The sequence below is a fragment of the Scomber japonicus genome, chromosome 2, assembly GCF_027409825.1.
Source record: "Scomber japonicus isolate fScoJap1 chromosome 2, fScoJap1.pri, whole genome shotgun sequence".
NCBI lineage: Eukaryota > Metazoa > Chordata > Actinopteri > Scombriformes > Scombridae > Scomber > Scomber japonicus.
The window spans coordinates 1,791,845-1,810,359 of record NC_070579.1 but is presented as its reverse complement, the minus strand read 5'-3'; the positions used below and the strand labels follow the sequence as shown (position 1 = coordinate 1,810,359).

At 42.6% G+C, this 18,515-nt stretch overlaps 1 protein-coding gene across 1 annotated transcript in view; it reads left to right on the top strand.

Annotated features, from left to right (window-relative positions):
• The window catches only part of ttbk1a (tau tubulin kinase 1a), a 46,884-nt gene that overhangs the window by 19,380 nt on the left and 8,989 nt on the right, over positions 1–18,515 (top strand). Inside the window, exons 12-13 of the mRNA XM_053337605.1 lie at positions 758–1,098; positions 2,129–2,310. Of these exons, the coding sequence (XP_053193580.1) occupies positions 758–1,098; positions 2,129–2,310 (523 nt within the window). The remainder of the gene's footprint in view (positions 1–757; positions 1,099–2,128; positions 2,311–18,515) is intronic.

The following is an 18,515-nucleotide window of genomic DNA, read 5'->3' as shown; positions in this document are numbered from 1 at the left end:
ATAGCAACCATAGCACAACCTGTATCTATAGCAACCATAGCACAACCTGTATCTATAGCAACCATAACACAACCTGTATCTATAGCGACCATAGAACAACCTGTATCTATAGCAACCATAGCACAACCTGTATCTATAGCAACCATAGAACAACCTGTATCTATAGCAACCATAGAACAACCTGTATCCATAGCAACCATAGAACAACCTGTAGCTATAGCAACCATAGCACAACCTGTATCTATAGCAACCATAACACAACCTGTATCTATAGCAACCATAACACAACCTGTATCCATAGAAACCATAGAACAACCTGTATCTATAGCAACCACAGAACTACCTGTATCTATAGCAACCACAGAACAACCTGTATCTATAGCAACCATAGAACCACCTGTATCTATAGCAACCACAGAACTACCTGTATCTATAGCAACCACAGAACAACCTGTATCTATAGCAACCATAGAACCACCTGTATCTATAGCAACCATAGAACAACCTGTATCTATAGCAACCATAGAACAACCTGTATCTATAGCAACCATAACACAACCTGTATCTATAGCAACCATAACACAACCTGTATCCATAGCAACCATAGAACAACCTGTATCTATAGCAACCACAGAACTACCTGTATCTATAGCAACCATAGAACAACCTGTATCTATAGCAACCACAGAACTACCTGTATCTATAGCAACCATAGATGTGTGATTGATCGAGTCTCCCTCCTCTGCGTGTCCTCCAGGTCTCGGATGGACATCCTCGGCTCGCCGTCCCGTCACGTCTACTCCTCCCAGCCGGCCCAGATGCTGTCCGTCGACCCCGGTTGCCGCGGCGACCGCCAGATCAGCGGCCGCCAGGAGGTGTCGGTGGCGTCGGTCGACCAGGAGGCGCACAGCAACGCCTTCATCCGCTCCGTCCCGCTGGCCGAGGAGGAGGACTTCGACAGCAAGGAGTGGGTGATCATCGACAAGGAGGCGGAGCTACGAGACTTCCAGCCAACCACGTCGGGGACCACGGACGAGGAGCCCGAGGAGCTCCGCCCCCTGGAGGAGCAGGAGGAGAGGAGGAGGCTCCGGGCGGCAGGTAGGAGATCGTGAGAGAGAAGAGCGGTTTAATCAGGAGTGAAGCTGAAAGTGACGTCTGATGTAATCACGATGAAAGTTAAAGAGCTTTTTCACAACTCACGATTATTTTCATTATGATTTAATAAGTCGATCAGTTTCATTTTGTCTATAAAATATCAGAAAATGTTGATCAGTGTTTCTCAAAGTCCAATTAGAATGTCAAAAATACAGTCGTACATATTTTGTAAATTAGAGAACGTGATTTAGTCCATCAGAAGCTGCTCACTGCTAAACTGGAACCAACTAGTGATGTGCATTGGTGGGTTTAACTTTAACTACTGCACAAACTAGTATTAATTTAAATGATAATCAGCCTTCATTTCTTTACACAAACACATTAATTAACAGAATAAATCTTACAGGTTTACAGACCAATAAAAATATAACAGGTGGAATATTTTCTCCCCGTCATAAACAACGCTGAGCATTTCCTTTACCATCATGTTAGCAATGAGAGACGTAACGTTAGCTTTCTCTCTGTTGACGTACTAGTTTGGTGATTAGCGTCAGGTCCGTCTCCCTTAGTAACCGTCACAGCAGACAGCAGCTTTTTGTTCATGTGAAGCCACCGTAGCTCAACTCTGCTCCACATATTTCACACCTGACAACATTATCCTTTACTTTCTGGAAGCTTTTAAACCACGCTGGACTTTAGTGTGTCTTCGTCTGCATCATGTTCCTTCCAGTCAGCTAGCTAGCAGGCTAACTTACTACCAGTCAGCTAGCTAGCAGGCTAACTTACTACCGAGTCAGCTAGCTAACAGGCTAACTTACTACCGAGTCAGCTAGCTAGCAGGCTAACTTACTACCAGTCAGCTAGCTAGCAGGCTAACTTACTACCGAGTGAAAGTAGCCGAAGAGTAAACATTCACTCCGAAACTTAGAGCTCCTCCTAGTGGCTGAAAGTAGCTGATAATGAACCAGAACACTAGACTACAGAGCTCAGTTTCGCCTCTCAGAGCTCATCTCTCTCTCTGTTCTCTCTGCAGGCGGCGAGCTCGTCGTTCGTCCAAAGACTCACACGAGAGAGAGCAGCCGCGGGATGCTAACGCTAACGGAGGAGGAGGCGTCGAGGAGGAGCGGCGGGAGCCCCGCCCAGTCGCCGTGCCACTCGCTGCCGTCGGGACGCCCCCGCCGGAGAGAGTCGGAGCCCACCGGACCTCAGAGACCGGTAAGAGACCCGGCCAGCCAATCAGAGGAGAGCCCGGCTCTCTCAGGGCGCGTTAGCGGAGAGGTGACGCTCACCTGCTCGCTAACGCGCCGCTTAAAGGACAAATCCAGCATGTTGGCTCATTTCCTGTCCTGGTTTCTGACACGTTCACTGATCAGACGTAGAAAGAAACCTGGATCTGAAGGAGGGTTAAAGGTTTCAGACCTGCTGGAGTCTGGTACACTAACTCCAGTATTTATATTAAACATGTTTAAATTTAACGGCTGTTACTGTGTTCAGACAGAGCGTGAAGCAAATTATATGTTTTTAATCAGATAATCAAGATGTTTTTTCATTAAGAGCATAAAGAAGAAGAACAAACTAAAATACGATCAGACACTTTTACGGACAATAAACAGATTTAAAGATTAAAATCAGCCTGAGGGACAGATTCAGGTTATAAATCATATATAATATAATATAATATAATATAATATATACATAGGAGAAGTTGGTGATGAGATCTGCTCTGTGATGCTGATGCAGCCTCTCGTCTCGTTGCCAATGGCGACCAAACTTCTTCTCCATAAAACATAAAGTCAGAGAGCAGACGTGAACTGAGCTTCTGGGTTTCTGTTTCATACGTTTAGACGAGAGGAAGAACTGCTGCTTCAGTCTCTGTCTGAGCAAGTTTTCAGTCAACAAAGTGATGAATAAATAAAGATTTCATCATTTTTACACCATAAGTTTATTCCTGGTAGTGTGGAGGAGGCTTTCATACCTGAGAATCTGATCAAGAACTCCCTCTTAGCTTTCAGTATTTGAGCTTTTTAATATATTCAGTCATGTTGCTCACACAGAGTTTGATGGTTTGCAGTAATTTAGTGAAACAGTTGAATTCATGCTGGACTCGTCCTTTAATGATGATGATGATGATGATGATGATGATGTGATGACGGACAGACGGACTCCTGCAGCAGCGTCCTGCAGCCGGACGGACGTCACAGGAAGTTCAAACCTCCTCTGACTCCTTTCATCTTTAAATGAACTGTCAAACTGTGCAGATTATAAAGTTAATAAGATACTAAGAGAATTCATAGCAGGAATATATTTACATTAAAGTGCTTTATTTCATGCTCAGGGCTTTAACTGAAGATACTGAAGATGATATTACAACAGAAAGAAGAAAGTTAAAGACTTGAAGTGTAAAATAACTACTTTTAAAGCTTTTATTTTACATATAAATATAATGAATTGAATGATTAACAGATAAATGAGCTTCTACACCTGCTGTATATAATCTGATATAAACATTATCAACAGGAAGTTACTCTAAAATAAACTAGAAAATATTTAATCAATGCAGTAACGCTTCCTATTGAAGTATCAGTAACTACAAATACTGCAGATTAAGATAAAAGTACTACAAAAATGATGTAGAGCTCTCTAAACCAGAGGATATCTCTCCGTTACCTGGGTTACCCAGATATTCGCAATCCTGATAAGCGGTACTACGAAGCTGGTTATCAACTCAATAATTGAACCCAGGGTTTTCCAATCTGGATCTCTGTGTGCTCACATGAAGGGGAGGTTAACCCTGAAGTTACCTCGATAAGAGAAAATCCAGCTTCGTAAGGCAGTTTTATTTATATAGAGCATTTCATACACAATGGCAACTCAATGTGCTTTATATAAAACAGAAAAAATGTAATTTGAGAAACTTAAAACATACAATTAACCCCCCCCCCACCCCCATAATAAAAACAAAGTACAGAAAAATAGAAAGACATAAATAAAATGCTAGAATAGAGCATTAAATATAAGATTGCAGCATAAAATAATAAATTAGCTTTAAAATCATTAAAAGGACATAGAGTGCAAATGAAAGATTAAAATGTAAAGTGCTTTAAAAGAGTTCAATCATAAGCTCAGGAGAAGAGAAATGTTTTTAACCTGGATTTAAAAATGATTTCAGTTCTGCTGGTAGTTTGTTCCAGTTGTGTAAAAGCTGCTTCATCATGTTTAGTTTGAACTCTGGGCTCAACTATCTGACCTGAGTCAGCAGATCTCAGAGCTTTGGGCTCAACTATCTGACCTGAGTCAGTAGATCTCAGAGCTCTGGGCTCAACTATCTGACCTGAGTCAGTAGATCTCAGAGCTCTGGGCTCTACTATCTGACCTGAGTCAGTAGATCTCAGAGCTCTGGGCTCGACTATCCGACCTGAGTCAGTAGATCTCAGAGCTCTGGGCTCGACTATCCGACCTGAGTCAGTAGATCTCAGAGCTCTGGGCTCGACTATCCGACCTGAGTCAGTAGATCTCAGAGCTCTGGGCTCGACTATCTGACCTGAGTCAGTAGATCTCAGAGCTCTGGGCTCGACTATCTGACCTGAGTCAGTAGATCTCAGAGCTCTGGGCTCGACTATCTGACCTGAGTCAGTAGATCTCAGAGCTCTGGGCTCAACTATCTGACCTGAGTCAGTAGATCTCAGAGCTCTGGGCTCAACTATCTGACCTGAGTCAGTAGATCTCAGAGCTCTGGGCTCAACTATCTGACCTGAGTCAGTAGATCTCAGAGCTCTACTGGGTTTATATTCTACTAACTTCATGTCATTTGTAGTACAGGCCTCAGATGTTACAGGGTTAAAGGTATTTAATAATATTTAATAATATTTAATAATTCTGCCTGTGACTGGTATTTAATCGTCCGGCTGTCTGAACGCTGCTGCAGAGTTGAAATGTTTCTCATCTCGTTGGTTTTTATGATGTTTGGAGTTTGGATCATGTTTCTAACGTCTGAGTGAGAAACAGCAGCTGCAGCCTCGATGTCGTTATACGCTGACGATGTTCTCATCTCTGCTGCTGCTGCTGCTGTTACACACACACACACACACACACACACACACACACACACACACACACACACACACACACACTGTTCATGTTTAAGATGTGTGTTTCATCAGGATGGTTAACGAGCTTTAACTCTCCTGTTGTCCTCGAGTCAAGGAAGGAAGGAAAGGAGAAAGAAGGAAAGGAGGGAGGGAGGGAGAAGGAAGGAAGGAAGGAAGGAAAGGAGGATGGAAGGAAGGAAAGGAGGAAGGAAGGGAGGGTGGAAGGAAAGGAGCGAGGGAGGAAAGACAGAAGGAAGGAAACGAGGGAGGGAGGAAGAAAGGAAAGGAGGGAGGATGGGAGGAAGGAAGGAAGGACAGGAGGGAGAAAGGAAGGAAAGAGGGACAGAGGAAAGAAGGGAGGGAGGAAGGAAAGGAAGGGAGGAAGAGAGGGGGATGGAAGGGAGGGAGGAAGAAGGAAGGAAGGAAGGAGAGAGGGAGGGAGGGAGGAAGGAAGGAAAGAAGGACAGAGGAAAGAAGGGAGGGAGGAAGGAAGGCAGAAAGGAAGAAAGGGGGATAGGAAGAAGGAAATAAGGAAGGAAGGAAGAAAGGGGGATGGAAGGGAGGGAGGAAGAAGGAAGGAAGGGAGAAAGGGGGATGGGAGGAAGGAAGAGAGGAAGGGGGATGGAGGAAAGAGAGAAGGAGGAAGGAAGGAAGGAAAGGAGGAAGGAAGGAACAGTCAAAACAGAGGGGGTCAGTTTGACCCGGGAGGACGACAGGAAGTGATCGGATGAATCTGCTCCCGAGTTACGTTCAGTGCCAACGTTTCGAGGTGTGAAGCGAGTTTAACGTTAACGCAGGAAGTCAGAGTTTTAATTTCAGTCATTTGGTGTAACTCAGCTGCTGTTGTAGTAAAGCATGAAGGGTTTAACAACGTTGGCATTGGATGTAATTCATTTCTATTTTCTGCAGAATCGTCTCGTTAGCTTCTCCTCTGAGTTTCCTTCCTGGTGATTTATGAATGAAAGCTGGAACATAAAAGAATATAAAGGAGCTTTAAGTGTTCATGGATTAATATTAATGTAGCGGCAACTTTTAAACTAAAACATCTAATTTCTGTTCAGAGCTGAAAGAAGTTTAGAGTCATCACAACAGTCTTGAAAGACGAGTTGGTTCAGAGTTTGTTGGGTTTTTATTTTTTTTATTTTATGAATCTCTTTATCTGCATTTATAGGCAAATAACAGAGTAATACAAAAACATCAAAATCAACCCCATCAGGTATGCCACTTATAAACCCCAACCCATTTCACACCCACACTACAGTTGCATGGCTGTACAATGAGATGTGTGCCTGTCTCGTTGCAGAGCATAACGAGACAGGGAGGACCACACGGCAACAGCTCAAATCAAGAAAGTAATTTATTAAAGTTAACAAATGTAATGAAACAAGAGTTTAAAGTCAAAAGTAACATGAACCAAGACTACAATCAAAAAACAAAAACAAAAATGAAGTGCCTGAAAGGAGGGCCATCTTGGTTTTTTCCTGGGTTTAACCCTCCTGTTGTGTTTGAGTCAAGGAAGGGAGGAAGAAGGAAGGAAAGGAGGGAGGGAGGGAGGGAGGGAGGGAGGAAGGAGGGAAGGAAGAAAGGGAGATGGAGGAAGGAAGAAAGAAAGGAGGAAGGAAGAAAGGAAGGAAGAAGGGAAGAAGGGAAGGAAGGAAAGGAGGAAAGAAGAAGGGAAGGAAGGATGAAGGAAGGAAGGAAAGGAGGGAGGAAGGAAGGAAGGAAAGGAGGAAGGAAGGAAGGGAGGAAGGAAGGAAGGAAAGGAGGAAAGAAGGGAAGTAAGGAAAGGAGGAAATAAGGAAGGAAGGAAAGGAGGGAAGAAAAGGAGGGAAGAAGGGAAGGAAGGAAAGGAGGGAAGAAGGAGGGAAGGAAAGGAGGGAAGGAAGGAAGGAAGGAAGGAAAGGAGGGAAGGAAGGAAGGAAGGAAGAGTCAAAACAGATGGGTCAATTTGACCCGGGAGCACAACAGGAGGGTTAAAAAGGCTCCCAACAGGTGACCTCAATCCCTTGACGAGGAGGGAGGGACAGGAGGACCATCTAGGGAAGAGAGAAAACAGGAGAGCAGGAAGCAAGGCAGACTATCCCCTTTACTGTGGAGGCCCAGGGCTGTCACAGATATGAAAAAGAATATAAAAAAAAAGAAAAGGTATAATCATAATAGCTTCAATAAAATGATTAAAAATAACAAAGTGGTGAGGACAACGTGACACAGGAAGTCTGACATGTTTTCAGTTTGAAACGTTTTCTCAGATTACAACAAAAAAACAAAGAGTAAAAAACACAATGTTAATGAAATGAAATATAAAGGTATTAACAATAAATATATCAATAAAGTTTTAGAAAAACCACGTATTACACAAACATCTGGTTGTAAGGCTAAATTCAGACTAAAACCTTTAAAAAGTTCTTATTAATCAACATCCTTTGACGTTGAGCACTTTGTTACGGAGGACCAAAGGTGACTTAATGGGGGGAGAAATGGTGACAAACAACTTTCTGTCAGTTTGAACATTAAATTTAATCACCACATTAAAAGTCTGAAGTCCTGATAGCGCCCCCTACAGGCCGCAGTGCTCATCACCACTACAAGAAACCATCTTCACAGCCGATACTTTGACTTATCGAAGCAGGTGGAATAAATATAATTAGTCATGGTTGTGCTACATTAAACCAGGGGTGTCAAACATGCGGCCCGCGGGCCAGAACCGGCCCGTCCAGAGGTTCAATCCGGCCCACTTTCCTTCCATCTGTCCTTCCTCTCTACCTTCTCCTTTTCCTTTCTTTGTTCATTCCTTCCTTCCTTCTTCCTCACTTTCTTCCTTCTGTCCTTCCTCTGTACCTTCTCCTTTTCCTTCCTTCTGTCCTTCCGTCCTTTCCTTCCTTCTCTCCTTCCGTCCTTCCTTCCTTCCTTCTGTCCTTCCGTCCTTCCTTCCTTCCTTCCGTCTGTCCTTCATACCTTTCTTACTTCTGTTCTTCCTTCCTACCTTCCTTCTTTCCTCCCTTTCTTCCATCTGTCCTTTCTTCCCGCCTTCCTTTTGCCTGTCTTTCCTTCCTTCCTTCCTTCCTTCCCTCCATCTCTTTAATGATCCGGCCCACATGAGATTAAATTGGTCTGTATGTGGCCCTTGAATGAAAATGAGTTTGACACCCCTGCATTAAGGTATCGGTTCCAGCCTGGTTTCATTGGAGCCGGTTTGGAGCCATCTTTTCCGTTTGGAGCCATCTTTTCCGTTTGGAGCCAGGACCTTTTGGATAAGCAGTGTAGAGTGTTTCCTTTCACACTTTGGAAATTTAGAGAAATATTGGATCAATAGTCCGACTCAGTGAGAGACCTGGAGCCAACTGTCAATCAGCACCCACACAGCAGATGTCAAAGCTACTATAAGTCTCCAAATCTTATTAACAGGAGCAATGACTTCCTAAATAACCACCAGAGCACTTATTAGAGGGTCTGAAATTAGAGCTTGAGACCAGAATGACTCGATGAAAACAATGATTGACTCTGTGTTTCTAAAGAGAAGATGAGGCTTTTTTTTAATGGGAGTCAGTTGGAGGCATTTTAAGGTGCTTTAAGGCTTGATAGTGATTTTTCAAAGTTGTGCTTTTCCTGCTTTGAAAGGTCAAAAACATCTGCAGTGGAAAAGGTCTAAAAAAGAGTATCAGAGCCAAACACATCCTGATGATTTGCTCGATCAGAAGTGTTTATAAGACAGTCAAATACAGACTGAAATCATCTCAGACTCACTTCTCCAACATTGGATTTAGGAGACCGACCCTACAGCAGTTTGAACTTCTCTCTCAGCTGTCGTTATTCCTTATGAACATCTTCCAGGAGTCTGAAAACAAGCAATGTTATCCTCAGTCTCGTCTATCAGAGGAGCCAAAATGTATAATTGTACCTGAGTGTGGTGCTAGAGGAGACATCATGGCATCATTAGGATGTAAAGGCTTCATCCTCAAGACATTTCATAACATCACAGTTTAAAAACGCCAAAGCTCCACCAACACTTTGTAGATTAGGTCAACTTTATTAAGAGACCAACGAGTTTCGGTTTAAATCAGAAAAAATTCAAAAATATACAAAAACCTAACCAATTATATGCATCTATACATTTATCAGCCAATGGGGGTTCTACCTAGACAGGTTGGGTATATGGTCATGTGACTTCAAGCCAATCAAGGGGGGTATCCAGTAAGGGACAGGGGCGACACCATATTTGGTCCATAAACCAGAAAAATGCAGCCAAAGAGGTGAAAGTCAAGTTAGAACAAACACAAGTGTAGAAGAAGTCTCTGGATCGGTCTAAATGTAGTATGAACCGTCTGTTAGGGTGTATTCTTACAGATCTACTGTCCGTATCGACCCGGTTCGGCCCCGTGGATCTTGCTCAATTTACTGGAGAATGACGACATACAGGACAGAAATACTTGGCAGGGCCCCAACTGACTTAGCTCATATTCTGTCTACGATGCCTCGGATATCGGATATACCAGTACTAGTATAAGTATCTTGCACTCTGGTCAAATCTTTGTCTTTTGTCTCGTACATGTAGACGGTTGATCCGAGCTCGTAATTAAAGGTGCCTTAAGAAAGAACTCCTTTACATCTTCAAGATCATCACAGAAACATCTACTCTCACCGCCTGATGGCCCGACTACAAAGATATGAATCAGTTTAATGTAGCCTCTGTCCCCTTTTAAACCCTCGCAAGACTCGTCACTGTAACATTAAGACAGCGCTGTGCTGAAAAACACCGGCACGTTTTATAATCCAGCTTCTAGTCTGAAATCCAAAGTTTAGAAGATATTTACATTTTACAAGAAGAGAAGAACACTAGATAAAACTTCTGCATAAGGATGTAAAATGGTATTAAAGTTCAGCTTTAGCACGACTAACCTCAACACTCAGTGAGACGCTAGCACTAGCACAACCTGTATCTATAGCAACCGTAACACAACCTGTATCTATAGCAACCATAACACAACCTGTATCTATAGCAACCATAACACAACCTGTATCTATAGCAACCATAGCACAACCTGTATCTATAGCAACCATAGAACAACCTGTATCTATAGCAACCATAGCACAACTCGTATCTATAGCAACCACAACACAACCTGTATCTATAGCAACCATAACACAACCTGTATCTATAGCAACCATAGCACAAGCTGTATCTATAGCAACCATAACACAAGCTGTATCTATAGCAACCATAACACAACCTGTATCTATAGCAACCATAGCACAACCTGTATCTATAGCAACCATAGCACAACCTGTATCTATAGCAACCATAGCACAACCTGTATCTATAGCAACCATAGCACAACCTGTATCTATAGCAACCATAACACAACCTGTATCTATAGCAACCATAGCACAATCTGTATCTATAGCAACCATAACACAATCTGTATCTATAGCAACCATAGCACAACCTGTATCTATAGCAACCATAACACAACCTGTATCTATAGCAACCGTAGCACAACCTGTATCTATAGCAACTGTAGCACAACCTGTATCTATAGCGACCGTAACACAACCTGTATCTATAGCAACCATAATACAACCTGTATCTATAGCAACCATAGAACAACCTGTATCTATAGCAACCATAGAACAACCTGTATCTATAGCAACCACAACACAACCTGTATCTATAGCAACCATAGAACAACCTGTATCTATAGCAACCATAGAACAACCTGTATCTATAGCAACCATAAAGGGTTAAACACATAAATGACGCTGATAAAAATGATGAAGTTGTTCCATACTACAAAGTGTTTCTGAAGCTTTTACTTTTTTAGACTTTTTTTTTTACTGACAATAAGGTGAAGTTTGACTCTGCTTCTACAACTTGAAATCTTGTCGTGTGTTTGTGTTTTTATTGTAAAGATTGATTTAAGATTTTTTTTTGTTTTATTTTATTTATTATTACCTAATGGTGGCGCTAGAGAGAGAGAGAGAGAAAGGTTTAGGAGGGGATTCATCCTTTGTGTCTGTATATACAAGCAGGTGTATTGTGGGAAGATTGAAAGTGGAATAAATGAATTCCACATTTATGTTTTATATGTTTTAGAGTTTTTTTTTCCTACAGCAGGATTTTCCTCTTCATGAATGTGGTGACCTGATTTTATTGATTCATTCCTGAATTTCTTTATTTTCCTTTAAATTTCTTTTCTTCTTCTTCTTCTTCTCTCTTTTGTTTAAAATTCATTTATGCTTTTTAAATTCAACATTTGTGTGACCATTTTATTTCCTCATGCACTCATTTAATTTACTCACTTATTATTAAGTCAGGTTTGGTCCTCCGTACTTGGCTGCTGCTGCTTTAACGGGAAGGCTAACACTAATATTTCACTTTATCTGCAGCGTAACGTCGTTATCGTTCACCAGCTGACGTTCAGCTCCGTTTTTAGTCGTATTTTTTTTAGCTTCGATCTTCTTTTATTTTCGGTGCCGCTCTGAGACCCAGAGCGAGCTCGCCGCCGCCGGCCATCGAGGACTGCCATTCTCTTTTTTTATTTTTTTATTCCTCTCCAATTCTCCCCCCCCCTCCTCCTCCTCCTCCTCCTCCTCCTCCTCCACATAACTACTGATGCCTTTGCCCCCAACCTATCGCTTTAAAAGTACACAGTATGTCGAGTTTGACTCACCTGAGGAGACAGAGAAAAGAGCGAGGGTGCCATTGGGACAACACGAGAAGAAATAAAGTGATGTTTCGGGGTAAGCACAGTTTAGGAATAGTCCTTTACCTCTGTTCTCTCACTCAGTTTCTGTTCCTCTTCTTCTTCTGTTCAGCCATATTTCCTCCCTTTTTTTCTTTTTTTTTTTTTCCTCCGTTGTGTGTCTGTGTTTCGTGTGCTTGTTGACTCCATCTCTCTTTTGTGTTCCCTGTTTCTTTTCTTTACTTTTATTTTTTTTTTTGCATCTCCACACTGGTAATTTTTTTCCTTCTGAAATAATAAAAAGCTCAAACTGTCAGTTGTGAAAGGCTCAGACTGTTGTTGTAGACTAGTGAGATATGTGCAAGTGCTCGTGCTGGTGACTTTGTGTTCATTTCCTTTTTTAAAAAAAGGGGGCTTCTTTGTTTTTTGGGGGAAAATATATTGTCAATATGTGAAACGGCATTTTTCCAGCTAGTCTGACCAATCTGGCGACTCACACAGCTAACAGTGTATCCTAGCTTCTAACGTTAGTAGCTAACAGCTGTAACTGTAGTCAGAGCGCCAGATTTACAGCCAACACTCGCTCAGCTTCTCTTCCCAGGCTCCTCCCACCTCCCGCCTCCTTTCCACCTTCAACCAATCAGCTGGCGGCTTTAGACAGGCGAGAGCACCAACCGGCTCTCTGCTGTCTAACGCCCGAGTGAGTCGGTGAGGGAGGGGACGGAGACGAGGGCAGGAAGTGAACTCAGAGTGTTGGGTCGTAGCCGTAGGAAAACACATTAATATTTATCAGAGAGTGTGTTTCCGCTCGTTAACCTCCCCTCCCTCTCTCTGATTGGTCTGTTCGCAGCTGGACGAGGACCGACACCAGCCGCGGCCCAATCAGCTCAGGAGGCTGGCCTCCTACGTCTTCTCCTCCTCCACGCTGGAGACGGAGCACTACCCCCACGGAGCGGGCGGCTTCATCCAGCGGAGCCGCTCGGCCGAGAGCAGCCCCGCCCACATCACCGCCACGGCCAACTCCACCCGGCGTCGCCATGGCGCCGCGCTGCCGACGCCCGGCAGCCCGCGGAGCAGACACTCGGTGCTCAGCGCGTCGCGGACGCAGCTGCAGCAGCTGTTAGCCAAGATGATGAGCAAGAACAGCTGAGAGGACTGAGAGACGGACTCAGAACACACACACGCACATGCACACACACACACACACACACACACGCACACACACACACACACACACACGCACACACACGCACACACACACACACACACACACACGTAACATACGCGGTAGTGTGTATGTCATGTGAAGTATAACATCACACACACTTTAATCATTTATATGCACAGCCAGTCAAAGCCTCCTCAGGGCCCGGGGCCGAACCTGCCCCCCCCCTCCAACCCCCCCCCCCCCCCCCCCTCCAAACATGTGACCTGTACGAACACTGCTGCACACTCTGGATCAATAAAGGCATCAACAGTCTTTATTATCAATTAAATCATTTTTACTTTCTGTTTTCAGTCATTAAACTGATAAAAGTTCCCAGAGACTGAAAAACAGCTGATTTACTGATAAATGTTGGTAAGATAATGAATTCATAAATCAGTTAAACTAGTTTTAAAAGCAGCGTCAGGTTTGTTAAAATGTACATTTAGTATTTTTGTTGGTTTTCTAGATAAATTCAGACTGAACTCAGCGGCAGCAAGACATCATGGAGGTTACGCCCAGTTCAATATAATCAATATATTAAAAAAAGATCAATAAGAGAGATTTGAAATGACATTTGCTCCATTTTATACCAAAAGACTGAATGCTCCTGAACATGTCAAATGGTGTAACCACAAAAGAATGATAGATATTAAATATTGTATCAGCTACAGTGTGTTTAAGTGGACTTATACTAATAATGACTTCATTTAAAACATGTAAATGTTTCCTGATCTCCATGGTAACCAGATGAAATGTAATATTTAGAACAATAGTATTCCATTAGCTTTATTTAATATAAAAGTTATAATGTAAGATCATGCCTAACTAGTTGATATGGTGTTAGGTAGGAAGGAAGGAAGGAAGGAAGGAAGGAAGGAAGGAAGGAAGGTGTTTTATTGACTATTTACTGTTTTTAAGCAACGTTCAATTATTTGGTACAAAGTTTTTATGGTTACACCACTTAGACATTTTTACCATAATCCTCTAATATATTCTCTCTAAATGGATTAAAAGCAGAAATTTGATGCTGGGTCCACAAAAAAAGAAAGTGTGAAGTTATTCATACGTTTATTTTCACATTTTAACCCTTTAAATTTAAACTAGACCTCATGGAGACACTAAATGATTAAATATTAAATGCATATTAATGATGTCATGGTGTGGGGCCCCCTGCTGGCTGGTTCTGCATATATACACACATACATGAGCCACGCACACACACACACATTTAACACAACAAGCCATATTACACACACACACACACACACACACACACACACACACACGTAGCTCTACCAACCACTTTTTTGTGCAGAGGAACAGAAGAAGAAGAGGAGGAAGAGGAAGGAAGAAGAGGAGATAAAGTGACGGGGAATATTTTCCATGCAATAAACTGTTAAAAAAAAAAAAAAAAAAAAAGCCTCTCTCTGCAAACCTGATGATGTTGCACACGACGCCACAAACTGGGTGGGAACTGGTGAAACTGGTGAAACTGGTGAAACTGGGAGGAAGGAGGAAGCTAGGAACAGAGTGGGACTGCTAACAGACTGTTAAGCTTTACACTGTTTGCTTTTCTTTTTATTCTAATTTATTTATTTATTTAGTTTCTGCTAGGAGTGAGATCGTCGAGGAATGCAGGTCGTCCCCGGCGATCGAGTTTTTTTTTTTTTTTTTTTTGCACCGAGACATTCGAGTCGGCGCCCGCCCTCCAACCCCTCCCATCATCCACCGCCCGCCCTCCAACCCCTCCCATCATCCACCGCCCACCGAGCAATACACCGACACTGCTTTTCACGTCTTCACCGACACAAAACGAGTGACCCTGAACGCCTCGTCGAGGTGCGATGATGATGATTACTGTGCAGACTCACCGCCGGGGCAGATGTACGGAGGCCCTGAAGTGCAAATGTTTTTACAATTTAAAAAAAAAACTAACAAAAAAAAAATAAAGCAGAGTTTCAGGACACGATAACATTTCATAAAACAAACGTTCAGATACGAAACAATCCGAAATATCACCGAAATCACAAATATGTATTTCTTATTTATTATTATTCATGTATCTTTAAAAAAAAAAACCTATAACTGGCACTGGGAAGAAAAACTGAAAGCAAATTGACAATAAATAAAAATAATATTCAACATTTAACGACAAAAAAAAAAAATGTCACATAAATCACCAAAAAAAAAAAAAAAAAAAAAAGAAAAACCTCGGATCATTTTTCGCTGAATGTAGCAATTGCTAATTTTAGCAAGCTAGCTAATTTCTAATTTAATTTAATCCCAGAAGTGTTATCCTATAAAAAGAAGTTAGCTAGTTAGCAGGTAAGGACCACCAGAGTTTACAGAGTGGTTCAGATTTCATGATTTTTGGTTATTTTTTATTTTTTGTCACTTTTTTTTGTTGCGTCTTTTAAAAATGGAGAATGTTTCTAATGAAGTTTGGAGCAGCTGTGGTTCATAATAATCGTTTTTTCGGTCATTTATCTGAAGATTGTGACTTTAGTTTCTCATTTTCTCAACATAACGTTAAAACTTATATTCTAGTTTTTTATCGGTGGTGGTTTGTTGGTGTTGGTTCATCTTCGTAGTCCAGATTAAAATATCTCAACAATTTTCAGATTAACGTTCATGAAATTTGGTTCAGATATTCTTGGTCTATGGAGAATGAATCCTAATGACACCTAGCGCCACCTGCAGGTCAAAGTTTCCTTGCATTTAATGAAATATCTCAACTTCTACTGAAAGGATTGGCGCCAAATTAATGTTCCCTCAACTTTTGACTCTTTTACTCAACAAACTATTGGATCGATTTTCATGAAATTTGGTTCAGATATTGTTGGTCTATGGAGAATGAACCCTAATGACTTTTAGCTTCTGATTTTTGCCCCCTAGCGCCACCTGTAGGTCAAAGTTTCCTCATATTTTTTGGGGGGCTTTTTGCCTTTAATGTACAGGTTAGTAGAGAGGAACAAAAGTTGCTCCCTCAACTTTTGACCCTTTACTCAACAAACTATTGGATCGATTTTCATGTTTGTGACTTTTCCTCCAGCGCCATCATCACTTTCTTGGTCTATGGAGAATGAATCCTAATGACTTTTAGCTTCTGATTTATTGCCCCCTAGCGCCACCTGCAGGCATGGCCGTAGCTACCATTGAGGACACCGAGGTCATGTCCTCTGTAGTTTTTTTCTTGAAGTTTTGTTTCATTGTGAAGTGAAAATAGCATCATTAGGCCGTCACTAATCTCAACATCTACTGAAAGGATTGGCACATTTCTGTTTTTTTAGTGAAATATTTCAACAAACTACTGGATAGATATTCATGAAATCTGATTCCCGCGCTCATGTTCCCCCTCAGGATGAAATCTAATAACGTTTGTGACTTCTCCTCCATCGCCATCATCACATCAAACTCTGTTCAATACTTTTAGTTTATAATCAAATATCAGCGAGATCAGTCTTCAATCATCGTGTCATCTGCAGATATCAGAACCAGTTTAGCATCGATCGGGACTTCCTGTCCTTCCTGAGATAATTAAGTCACGATGTTCAGATAACAGGAAGTAGGTTTACGAGCCACAGCTGATCTTTAGTGTCTCACAGTCAAACCGGCGTTGGTCCACGTTTGGCTTGTTTGTGTTTGAGTCGAATCTAAAAAGGTCTTCCAGAGGACGAAGTTGATCCTGTTTCATTCACAGTTGTCTTTTTAAGCTGCGGTCGGTCAGTTTTTGTTAGTTTGTTCCGGTGGTGGAGACGCTGGGATGTAACCGCCTCAGATAATATATTTAGGCTCTGTGGTGTTGGTCGGTTGTAACCATGGCCGTAGCTACCATTGAGGACACCGAGGTCATGTCATCGGTATTTTTTTCTTGAAGTTTGTTTCATTGTGAAGTGATAATAGCATCAACGGGCCATCACGTGACACGTACTAGGAGATATTGATGCCATGTCAAAACGAAAGTAGTCGGCTATAGCCAGCGGCGGAGTGAGGCCTTGAAATCCACCAGCCCCAGTGTGACGTCCCAACCATAGACTGTATATAAGAAACAGACGTAACATCCGTGACGTCACCCATTGGTTTGTGGACTGTTGCTCGGAAGCCAATAGTTTCTAATCTAGGCAGCGCCATCTTGAAAATTTCAGGTGCATGCTGGGAAAAATAAAAAAACACGGATTCTACTTATATGGGCATGAGGCGGGGACGTGGGCGGAGCGGGGAGGTTGCTATGGTTACGAGGGCTGGATCTCGAGGCCATCGGTCAATCAACCTGTCAATCAGGACGTAGCCACGCCCTAATGCATACCCTGCTTTATCGTCACATATAAAATCAGGAAGGCCAAAATGTCCCAAATGAACATCATACTGCATTGAAGAAGGCTTTAAACTAGCGATTGAGACCATAAACACATTTTGAAAACGTTTACTGAGGTTAGAAATCAAGTGAGAAGTTGGTGAATTCTCCATTGACTTGTATAGAGACGGTCGCCCCCTGGTGGCCTTTTGATAGAATGCAGCTCTAAGTTACTTCCGCATTGGCTTCTTTTCAGAGGACTCCCCGCCTGGTCCCAACTGGTTTCCAATTTAACTGGTTTCCTTACCGAACATCTCCAGCTGGTAGTCCTCTTGGTTGTTCCAGTTGGGTACGTGGGCCTCATAATCCCAGTCCCAGTCCCAGTTGACGTCTGCGTGCACACGGGACTTGCTACCGGCCACCGGACCCGGCATGGCGAGATCCGTGGCTCGGGCGCTGAGGGGGCGGTGCTGGGGGGTGGATCGAGGATCACCAAACTGCAGGGGGATTGTTGCATTGCGCTTCCGTCAGCAGATTCGTCACAAATTCACAAATATACATATACAGCATATTACTGGAGATTTATAAGTCGCGGTTCTATACAGTAGAGCTCACTTCCAGAAAAAAATATTCGCTGCAGTAGATGTGAACGGGAGCGTACCTATGTTCCCCGGGTCCTATGTTCCCCGATCGCGGCTAACTTGGTTGCTAACTCGGCGGCTAATTCGGCTGCTAGCTCGGTGGCTAACTCAGCTAACTGGCTAACTGTAGACAGGATCATCCCTATGTTCCCCGGTCACATTCAAAGTGGGGAACATAGGACCCGGGGAACATAGGGGGATGATCCCGATGTGAACTGTGACTTGAAAATCTCCAGAAATATGTTCTCTATCTACGTCACTGAAATAGGAGTTGATTTAAGTTGCAAAATTGGAAATGATAAGAAAGAACTGGACCACAAGAGTGACCATGACTGAGAAATGCACAGCAAGAAAGAGGTATAAATACATCATGGATTACACTGAATTTGCACATAAGTTGTGGTCTTGTTTTTGACCTCGGTGTTTGAAAGATCCTGGCTACGGCCTCGGTTGTAACAGATGGTTTTTTGGGGGTTTTTTTTAAACAACTGAGCCAGCAGAGATGATGAA